We start from the raw sequence: 12,031 nt of genomic DNA on the forward strand, positions 1-12,031 counted from the left end.
ATTATTTACCCAAAGGCTTTTAGTGGTGGCACACTTCATTAGCCATTTTAGCGAACATACACGAAATAAATAAGCGATGAACAATATTTAGCCAACAATAACAAATTTTAAATTCAACATAAATACAACACAATAGATTTTATAAGCATTAAACGTTTTATTAGCGTTTACAGCATAGCCAGGACAGTGCCGACGTGCTAATTCATTTGCTATTCACATGCCTCATTAGGTCCGCATAAATATTATTCGCTATTGTTGGTCATATATACACATGCATAAATTATTATTGCATTCGCAACCTTTAGTCGAAAACTTTTAATTATTGTGAGAGGGTATGCAAAGGATGCGGAGTTAATATGTGTAACTGTGAGGGTATCATTGGTTGCAAAAGTGGGGCGTGGGATGGCTAATGAATGCTTAATTGTTAAGCAAATATGGAAAAATGTGTAAATAATAGAAGAAATCGTAATTGTAATTCAAATTGTAAGTATTTGCTTTAAAAGGTACAAAAATCGCAAAATGGACTAGAAATTTATCAAATGATTTGTTATATAAACATATGCGTAATTCGACGACAACTCAGAATACTAAGGAACATTGTTCTTATAGTAGGAATGTAAACACGTTTTCATTATCTGTTGAGTTCTCGAACTTTTTATGAAAGGAACTAATTGCATATTGTGCCCGAAGACATTTTCTAAACGTTGTTGTTGTTACTATACAATCCACCTTATAACATGGATTGTTTATATCAGGATTCTCCTTAATACTGTTTTTACTGTACAAATATTACTTTTTACACTAAGCACTAGCCATAAATTCTCTTTTCACAAAATGTATAATGTTGAAATTTGTTATATACTGTTATATGGCTGCTGTTTCATTAGCTTGCTCTCTCCTTCTGTAGACCAAAATTATGACTTTTTTATCACCGCAAATATCACAGTCATACGTTATGCGTATGTTTCCAGCGGTACCAATACGTTACTTTACTCAAATATTAATTTTTTTTGTGAATATTTTATTTCCACTCTTTTGTAATTTTTTGGGAGTTTTTAAATTTTTGCGTTGAGAACCCTGTGATCAAATAACGGCGAATCAATCAAAAGCCGCTGTCTTTCAACAAACTTTTCGATACCCACATTCGTTACAAAATATGTTATTCATGCATGTGGGAGAGGATATGCATTTGTATTACTATATACCTAATTGTTTATGTTTGCCAATTTGCTATGTAAGCATTGTCGAATATACTATACCTATATAGACATGCAAATTTACGAGAATGTTTGTCTTAAATGTTTACATAGTGTCATCAATGCTACCACAATGTCGATTCACATATCCTTTTCACAATGCAGTTCTAGCGGAGAACGGATATGCTAAGCAACCCACATATCGGTTGAGTTTCGGACAGTTTATTGTAATTATTGACCGCTTACTATGTGGCATATCTAATGTATAAATGTATCACAAACTTTACTCTCTACACCACTCACTCTCTCTCTCTCTCTCTCTTTCACTCTATCTATCTCTTGCTCATTTTGGGTTTCAGCAGCCGCTTGTACTGAATATTTATAGATTTATTGCCGTATCGTTGGCCCGACTCATGGTATTTTAATTAGATTCATGTTTGCTTGCAATCAAATATGCAACACAATATGTTGACGCACCTACACAGGCGCACAAATGCATGATCACACATATAGACAGTTACAGTTCGCATCATTTACACTGAAATCCGTTTGCTACTTAACGTTTTTGCTTTGCTACTCGCACAAAGTTTATCATTTACACACTGCACTTCTCGGTATTCATTTGTGTGTGGCAAATGCAATCAGTCTAAAGTTTACACAACTGTAGTTTGTAAATAATTGACCTCCAATGTGTTTACTCAAGCGAATTAGTAGGTGGCACATGTAGTCGTGTGTATTCAATTATGAATGAATATGTTTGGTGCGTTATTAAGCAGCAAATAGTTAGTTGGAGATATGAATATATGATTTCGTATGAATATATAGTAAGGTTAAGATTCTTTTATGTTACTGTTGCATGCATTATTTTTACTATAATTAATAACGGGTTCAGGTGCACTAAACTCGTTAAGCATAAGTATAAAATTGCCACATAAATAAGGAGTTTGATGGAGAGTCATACAAACAAAGTTAAATTTTAAAATTGTTTTTAAGTTAATGGCTAAAAGCAGTTCGTTTCTACCATATTAGGTTCCTAAAACTAAATTTCATTTGAACTACTATATGTAAAATATATGTCTCAGAAAATATGCTCTAACTGTATTTTGATCTAAAGATGACAACCCTATTTAATATGATCGATAAGTCATATCATATGAAAATCATTCCCCTTTATCTGAAAATTATTACTTCATTTATTTTTTGTATGCAAACTTCAATTTAATCCAAAATTTTTTTTAGTGTATTCAAATAATGAAACAAAAGTGTCAAAAGCATTTTTCATAATTTTAAAATCACAATTTGTTTTATTTACAAACAAAAATAAATATTGCCGCAAAAATACTGTTTTAAATTCATGGAAAAGGCATCCAGCTCCAGCCGCTCACATGCACTGCAAACACAGGAATAGTATCTAATACAAATTAGAGTGTGGCATTGCCAAATTAACCTTTGTCATGTGCTATTCCATTGAGGATACAGCTTTAACTCTGGCCTACGCAAGTTTAGCATTTTGGGCATTTTTCTCATTATTTCATGCTTTGGTTCTCTTGGTGCATGCGAGTTTGGATACCACCGTGCCGCGTCGTTGTGATACGGCCTTAATTAGATATGTGAAGAGTAAGTAAATTGCATTGATTCAGAAATTAAAACTGAGAGACGTAAATTATTCTAATGAAAGTATGTTAAATTATTTGCCTAAAAGTATGCTAAGCTTATAAAACATATGTCTTGGCATGCGTCATGACATAGTTTTGTTATTTTTTGAGTTTTAGGCTTTTCAAATTCTCTCGTTTTTTGACTGTTTGTTATAATTGTTATAGCATCATAAAATTTTGTCTTTTGTGATATATTTTAAACTAAACAATAGTAGCGACATCTGTCGTTGAAGTATACTTTTAAACATGCCGAAATTGGGTGTAGTAATTAAAATTTATCGCTTATTTAATTTTCCAAATTCGTCCCAAAGCTATACCCGTCGAGTTTCACTTCAATTCACTGTTTGCTGATTTACTACGCACTGGAGTCTCATTTATACTACTCAAAGCAATTAATGAGGTAAGTTCGCTTGAATCTTACAATAGTTTGCTTTTACCGTTTCTTATTTTTAATTCGATATAAAAGGGTAATAAAAAATTTTGCTCATGAAAGTTTTAAGCGCATTACGCCTATATAAATATTTACAACTGGAAGTGTTGCTGGTATGAATTTGTAGTACAAATTTTTAAATTAAAATGTTAGTTTATGTTACATTATCGTCTTTTTTTAAACTTATGTTCAATTAATTTAATTTTTATTTCAGTGCAACACCAATATGCTTGTAAACTTTTTGCGCTTCAAATATATTGAAATATTTCTTCTTCTAATGTTTTTTACTGTCAGCTGCTACAGTGAAGAAGCGAATGCCTTTGTGAAGGCTTACTATACGATATCGCTGGGTGAGTAAAAATAATATATCAAATATTCTTTATAGGCATAATCATAATAAAGAAATAGGTTTATTATATTATATTAATTATATTATGTGTATGTACATATATACATGTATTACATTTACATAAATTGATTAATCAAAATTACGTTGAATTTTTAAACTAAACTTAAACTTTATAATTAATTTAAAAAAGTTTTTCGTTGAAAAAATTTTGTAAAAAAAAATTATTATAAAAAAAGATATGATTATAAAAATTTATATTAAAAAAATATGATTAAAAAAAATTTTGATGAAAAAAACTTCGATGAAAAATAAGTATAAAAAACTTTTGATAAAAAAATTTTTTAAAAACAAAATTCAGTGATTGAAAAGTTTAAATATCGGTGAATGACATTTTTTCTCACATATTTCTATTCGAATTAAATTTTGATAAAAAAACAATTCAGCGAAAAAAAAATTATGAGCGATGATTAAACAATTTTCCGATGATTAAAGAAATTTTTTGTATGATTCAAAGAAGTTTTTTATGATAAATTTGAAATTTTCAGTTTTAGATTTGGCAGTGCTGTATATTATATTCATATATTGCTGCGAGCTCTTAGGCAATAAATGAGCCAGAAATGAAGAAAGTTCTTTAAATGGGTATGTATGTATATGTGTGTGTGGGTAGCTGCGTTAAAAAATTCAAAATTAAAAAAAAAGAATTATGCATATGCGATTTGTTAAAGATATATTCTACTAATTTAAATTTGTGTTGCTAAAGTAATAAAATAAATGAAAATATAAAAAAATGATTTAAAACTATATAATCTTATTACTATAAAAAATGGTTTTTACTAATTTTTCGGAATTTTTGAATAATTTAATTTGAAGTTTAAGTTTTACAAATCTACAAAAAATTCAATAAATCTTTAAAAATCATACCGATACTATATATAAAGCAAATAACTTAAAAGTGAATTTACAGCATGCCGTTAGAAATTTACAACAACTTAAAGCCAAAGTAGTGCTCGACACTCAGAAGCACGTTTCTGTTGCAGGCAATTTATGAAATGTCGCCGCCGTTGAACTCTGAACTTGAGGCAATTTATAAATACAACAATGCACACCGGACATATAGGCATGTAATTCCTGCAGAAACAACAACAAAACACTTACACATATACACTCAAAAAGGAATATCAATCAAGGTATGTGAGCATACATTGAAACACACACATCTACATGCGCACACATGTATATACAAGTCTGCATGCAACAACCTCTTTCCTCATTTACAACAACAACAACAACAACAACAACCAATCACATATGCCACTTGACTGGCGTTATCATTGTTTCTTACAGCCATAGTTGCTGTTAGCTGAGCGCCCAGCAGCTGCCACATTGCCTGCGTCTTTTTTTTGCCGCCTCCAGCAGTTATTTTGTGCTGCATAGTTCTAACGTCTAGACGCTTATTGTATTTTAAGTTTTATATTTTTTTTGCCAAAGTCATTATTCTTGGTCTATTGTGTGTGCGGGTGGTCGTAAATATGAGATAATTCAGGAATAAATTGAGAAAATGTGAATGTCCTTTTAGGCTTGTAGGAAAATCAAAAAAAAAAAAATACATATATGATTTAATACAAACAAAAAGAAAAAATAATATACATTACCATAATATAAATAAAAAAAAAAATAAACTAAATTAAATTATAATAAAACAAAATAAAATAAAATATAATAAAATAAATAAAAAAATTTAAATAATTATTTTTTGATATTTGCTATTTAGTAAGGAAAAAAAAAATTATATTATTAATATATTTAATCAATTTATCCTGCAGAAGCATTAGGTATATCACTATCTACCATATATAATATATACTTATGTATGTACTAATATAGAACTGTCAGCATGCTCACAAAAGAGTTATTCACATATACATACTTGTATATACATAAATACATACATACATATTTATGCGCCTGGTTAAAGGCATTATTTATACAATGAGCATATTCATATTTCTCCCGTTACTCGTATGCACACATTTCATTTCAATATCCTGCGGACACAATTGCAAAATGCTCGTTTATACCATAGCAATACACACACTTGCATAATGTATGTACAATAGGTTGATATGCACATTGGTCAGCTGGTAGCTTAGATAATCTGAAATATGCAGTTGCCACAGTAAAAATTCGCTGAAATTGAAATAAACTAAAATGGAATTTATTTTCTAATTTAAATATGCCAGAAGGCAATAAAAGTAAAAAGCAATACAACAACAAAAACTGCAACAAACTGGATGCGTAATGTGCATAATGTACACATAAATGCGCAGAATGGTCAGTAAACGGTATAAACATCAGATAAATAACAAAAATAAAACATAAAAATACAAAAGAAAAATGAAAAAAATATCAAGAATTGAAGAGAAGTAAAAACAACCTAGAGACATACAAATATAATGGCAATATGTGGTTAGGAATTTAAAATTGCTCAGCAGCATAACTGATGAATTTTTGCGCGACTAAATAATATTTTAGCTCAGAAATTTATATACTACTTTGGTTGGACTTTTTTCCACACATAATTGTGTGTTTATCTTGTTATTATGCCAAAAATGTGGTAAAATATGAATTGTTGCCAGAAAAAAAAACTTTTTTTTTAGATTTTTTGACTATTTTCGTGTGTTTTGAATGCACTTTGTGGGCGTGGTTCTACTTTTCATACGCCTTAACATAGATTGGATATACTAAATCCTTACTGACAAGTTTTTAGCATACAAAAATGATCTTAATACCTTATTACTCCAAAGGATGTTCCGTTATTTAATGTGATTTCTACAACTCGCTTCTGATTCTCTCAGTTAGGTGTGATCTTATGGATGTACAAGTACAGTTTTGAATAGAGTTTAGAACTATACAATAACTTGCTAGTACCTTATTAGTAGCAAGGCCGGCAGCGTTATATACTTGAATCGCCTTTTCTATATGTATATCACCATTTTGTGGCATTGAGAGATCTGAAAGCAAAATTTAAAACCTTTCCGTTATTGTCCGTTGAAGAAAGAAAATACTTTGATCCTGTATATACCAAAAATTTTATTCAGAGTTCCAAATGACACCTGGTTAGCACAGGAGCCATGCGTAGGCATTCTTGATCACAGCATATTGATTGCTACCATATACTTTTACAATCAAACAACTTGCATGTCAAAACATGTATTATCATACATACTTTTAGGCGCACATGCCTGGATTTTATAAGTACATCATAAAATGAAACCAACCTACTAAAAACGCCCAAAAGTAGGCTAGGGTTGAGCATATTTTTCACTCATATAAAATTTCTATTGGAAAATTTATGGAAACTTGTATACAGACAGTTGTAAATATGTAAGTATGTGTGCGTAAGCCAAATTGCCTGAAAGAGGAAATATTCAGTAATTTTATGAACCAGCTTGTCGTTAGCATTATTGCTTATTACTTGTTGTTGCCGCGCTTATTGTTATGCCGGTCCATATCTGCTTACTGTGAACGCTTTCGCATCTGCATACCTACCCATACACATACAAATATATTTAATATTATTTACACAAAATTGATGCGCTGTTTCATAGCGACACACAGTTATTATTTTTGTTGTTATTACTTTTATGTTTATTATGTTCGCCTTTTTAAGTTGCCCGCTTTTGTTGTTGCACATTTTTTGTTTGATAAATTGCCAAATTTTTATGATTGCAAATATCGCTCTCAGCGCCAACGTGCCCTCACTCACTTCATTAAGGTTATTGCGAAATTTCGCAATTTTGTGAATGGCTCCTGCCAACCATTGTTGTTCTTTAGCATATTTTTGTTGTTATTATTTATGTTTTTTCAAGCTTATTTAGAATGCTCTTCCTTCGCTTTCGTCGCTCTTTCTGCAATATATCATATTTGTATACTTCCTCATTGTTGTTGTAGGGTTACTACAATGTATTGCTGGTCGTTTGTCGCTACAGCTGTGTCGCCATCTACGAAAAATGTTGGCGAAATATACTCATTTTTTAATTCCTCATCACTTTCTAAGGCAAATCGTGCACAATTTGTATTTTCTTTGTTATTTTTTCTGCACAGCTCTGTCATCTTGTGCATAAATTGTTGTAATGTTATTATTAAAATTTCTGCAAAATTAACTGAAATTGCTTTCATGACATTTTGAAGAATGTCAGCGTGTAAGTTCCTTAGAGTTTTATGCGCTACACTTTGTTAAGGATATTTACTTAAAGGATAAATGTTGCTGATTACCTGTTTGATGCTGTCAGTCGTTGCTGGCACTTTGTTTTTGTAAAAAGCTCAGCTGTTGTCATCAGCAGCTAAATTAGAGTCCATTTGAATTTTAGTAAGCTAGAAAAAAGCGTCGCAGGTTATGCGGGATTTATTGTAAGATTTTGTTTTTCGGTATTTTAACAAATCGGAAGTAAATTTTAAATAATATATATGCTTATTTTCATTTCATATTAAAAAATATTTTTGTTGAAAATGTTGAAATTGTTCTATTGAATGCCTAAAATCATACTAGACTCGTTTTCAGTTTGTTTTAATAAATTACAATATGTTAAAAAATTTAGTTTAAACAGGTAATCCTATGTACATATGTATTTGCGTCGATATTAACCTTTTTTTATTTTATTAAAATATTTCTTGAACCTACAGCACTTTTACTTAAAATCACGTCTAGCTAAAGCCAAAACTAAAAATGATAGGTGGCAACCCTTAATTTTTTTAATCAATTACAAATGAATTTTAATTTGCGGTAGCTACTACCACTGCGCAATAGTTTTTGTATGGAGAGTATTTCGTTTATGTAATAAAAATAAGGTGGCAACCCTATTTTACAAACATTTGTAGTTTTTGAACCAATTCATCTTTACACGTTGAAATTATACAACTTATCAACACATAAATATTATAATAAACTGCTAAGTATGTATTAATGTAGATCTTTAGTCTTGACTGAAGCCTCAAAGCTCATATTGGAGAGAAGGTTTTTTTTATTTATAATTATTTTAGTTAAACATATTATTTTTGTTTAAGAGCTTTTTCAGTCATAATTGACTGAAATATCAACAATTATGGCGATAGTTCTATTACTTTGGGATCAATCAAAGGGATAGAAACTTCCGAAATGTTTTCCTCAGAGGACGCATTTTCAGTCTAAAGGCGAGAAGAGAAAGAAAGAGGCAGCGACTCTTTATATTACATAAAAAATTTTGAACACTTAATAATCTAAAGGGCAGACTGAATGGGAGCCATACAAATTTTGAGGAATGGCGTCGCGGAGATCTCAGTTGTGGGATTAATTAAAAAAAAAAAAACAGAAAGAAAAATCGATATTTTCCTAAAAATATGCACTTAAGTTCGAAAGTGGATTAGGATCCATATCTAAATTTTTACCGCAGAAGTATTGTACAACAACTGTATACAGACATAATAATATGTTTTCTTTTTTTAATTAAGTTTAAAGTTTCTTGAAAAAGAATATGAAATAGTCATTAGCTAGCAACAACCACTTTTCTTGCTAGACTCTTTATGCACATCCATTACCTCCCCTTTGCTCCACTCTCATATAAACAAATTAATTATGGTCGAGCGTTAATTGCAAATTAGTTGCTAACATTCTCGATTACAGCAGAAGCGCCCAAATAAAGCAGAACATGTAGCAGCTAATAGTCTACAAAAAATAATAAAAAGCAAGAACAGCAAAATAAGCAAAAAAAGCAACAAAAAAGGCAGGAAATCGCAAGCAAGACAGTCCAAAAAACAGGAAATGCGGCAACGTGTGAAATTAATGCGTTGTAATTAAACGCCAACAAAGACGAAAACGAAAGGAATAAAAGAAAAATTATGGAAAAATCACAACGGCAACTCGAAGGAAGCAGGAAATACATAAATGCGTGTGTTTGTGTGCTTGTGTTGCATGAAGGACCCTATATGGCATTTAAAAGAATATTCGAACGAAGGGCAGTAAATGCTGTAGGAAATGCCGTAGACAAGCGTTAGACAGCTATTGTTTTTATAGCTGTACGCTGTGTTTTCGCCAAGTTCCTTTTCACGTTGACGATATTTTAATGCTTTTGCTAAGAGCACGGCATTTTTTTCTCTCGCTTCCTCCCACACACTGACACATATACATGCTTGTGTACAACACATTTGGGCGGCATAAATAAATCAGTTTAATATGAAAAACCATTAAAGCCGCAACAACAACAACTGCATGGGAATAATGTTGTGCACCTACGCTTGTGTAAACACTAACACAAGCACGTACATAGCGTCTCCACACCTTCTGATGTATGTAATTGCAGCCGTACGTGTACCACACAAGAGCGCTCGAATAACATCACGTATACGCCATGTACGCCAGCTGTCTGCCGTTCGAATGCGCCAACATAGCGATGCAACGGTCTTGCATACCAGCACATGTCGTTTAAAATGCGTTAAATATAGTATACTTTTTACTATAAATATAACTGAGCTGTACTGTTATTGTTATTTTTGTGCTCCATTTTTAATGTCTAGCAGTGGTTTTTCTGGCGCTTAATGAAATGTTTGGTATGTAAGCAAAGTGTTTAAAGGTGTGGGCTGAGAGCGGTAGGTGCGTGGCAGTGAGAGGTGCTTGTAATTGGTATGGATGTGCGCTTAAACGATCGTTTGCATTATATCTCACACCGATACTGACGCCAATTAGCTATGCAGACAACAAACAAGCGACAGGTGAAGTGATTCCATATAGAATTATATGCATATGGTATATATAGGGGAGTATTTACAAACATTCTTTACATTACCGGATGCACGGATGAAATTTTTTTAGTCCATTTTGCTTATACTCTTAGAGTTTATAACTTCAAATTTTTTGTAATTTGTTTTATATATTTAAATATTAACTTCGACTGCACGTAAGCTATAATAACCTTCACAGGTGCATTTCTCATAGCATAAAATAATATAAAAAGATATTTATCTTGATTTTGACCGGTCAGTTTTTGTGGCAGCAATATGCTATAATAATCCGTTCTAAACAATTTGTTCGTAGATTGTACCGCTGCCTTAGACAATAATCTGTGCCAAATATCATGAAGATATCTTGTTAACTAAAAAAGTTTTTCATAAAAGGACTGCATTTGTCAGTCGCTTCATAGTTATCTCAAAAGTCGTCTACTCAAAAATTATGCGGCTCTGATCCTAAAAGCTACTTATGTGGCAACAAAAGATTACCTGCTTCTCAATTTGAGATTGTCCAAAGATTTATAGAATTTTCTTTAACTGTAAATGTATGTAGCAAGTAGAAAATGTAAATGGAAATAAAAATTTGGCTCTTCTGAAAGACTGTAGTTCAAGCGCTTTGTGAAAGAAATGATTCCTCGTGAAAATCGCAGCCTGATTTTTTTGATGAAGGTAGATCAAGTTGTCTATAATTTCAAAGTTACGAGTGCCAAAAGTAAATCATTAAATATTGTTCACAAAAAAAAAATATTCATAATCATAAAATTCAAAGCTTCAAGCTTAGTTTGCCGGTGTTCCACAAGTTCAGCTGTTGGAATAATGGTCTTTTGATATTATCAAACTACTGGCTCAGAGATTTACAAATATTACCTACAAAATTATTTCTAAGAAATCATAAAATTCAAAACTTTAAATTAGTTTGCCGGTGTTCCACAAGTTCAGTTGTTAGAATAATGCTCATTTGATGGTATCAAACTATCAAAATGATTCCAAAAATGTTATTTACAAAACTTTAAGTTTAATTTGCCAGTGTTCCACAAGTTCAGCTGTTGGAATAATGGTATTTTGATGTTATCAAACTACTGGCTCAGAGATCCACAAATATTACTTACAAAATTATTTCTAAGAAATCATAAAATTCAACATTTTAAGCTTAATTTGCCAGTGTTCCACAAGTTCAGTTGTTCCAACAATAGTCATATGATGATACAGAAAAATTAAGCATATACTGAGAATAATTCGGTGTTTTTCAAAAATCTTGGATGCACCACTTCGGATTACAAGTATCCTTGCTATTATTTATCGACTATATAAGGAGTTTTGTATATTTTTGATCAATACCTTAAATTTTTATATAAGATTTGCCTCAAACAAATTACTGTAAAATGCTTTGCCTTAAAATTCCGCTAAATGGAATACATACAATATAATTGTAATTGTGTGAGAAAATGGGCTTATAGTCTTTTCTAGCAGTCTGCGCTCAATATTTATGAGAGTCGGAAAAGCAATATTTTTTCATAAGCGTATTTTATTACAAACACCACAACACACACACACGCCAGTTCTTGGATAGAGTTGTACAAATGAAATGGCACACCAGTAAAACAGGCGAGCATTTTCGCCACAAAGCATATTAACACCACGC

General features: G+C 31.3%; 1 protein-coding gene across 1 annotated transcript; it reads left to right on the forward strand.

The window, feature by feature from the left end:
• Positions 1-2,435: 2,435 nt before the first annotated feature.
• LOC106626803 (uncharacterized) lies at positions 2,436-4,419 on the forward strand. Its single transcript, XM_014246636.3, has 4 exons — positions 2,436-2,813; positions 3,163-3,251; positions 3,496-3,631; positions 4,176-4,419. The coding sequence occupies exons 1-4, from the start codon at positions 2,651-2,653 to the stop codon at positions 4,238-4,240; spliced, it is 453 nt and encodes a 150-aa protein (XP_014102111.2). The 5' UTR covers positions 2,436-2,650; the 3' UTR covers positions 4,241-4,419.
• Positions 4,420-12,031: the final 7,612 nt, after the last annotated feature.

This window comes from Bactrocera oleae, chromosome 4, assembly GCF_042242935.1.
Source record: "Bactrocera oleae isolate idBacOlea1 chromosome 4, idBacOlea1, whole genome shotgun sequence".
Taxonomy (NCBI): domain Eukaryota; kingdom Metazoa; phylum Arthropoda; class Insecta; order Diptera; family Tephritidae; genus Bactrocera; species Bactrocera oleae.

Excerpts from the sequence above, each read along its gene's own strand:
- LOC106626803 (XM_014246636.3), top strand. The coding sequence starts at position 2,651 with ATGTGCTATTCCATTGAGGATACAGCTTTAACTCTGGCCTACGCAAGT. Across the intron at positions 3,252-3,495 it reads TACTCAAAGCAATTAATGAG|TGCAACACCAATATGCTTGT; the intron begins GTAAGTTCGCTT and ends TTTTTATTTCAG. Across the intron at positions 3,632-4,175 it reads TTACTATACGATATCGCTGG|TTTTAGATTTGGCAGTGCTG; the intron begins GTGAGTAAAAAT and ends TGAAATTTTCAG.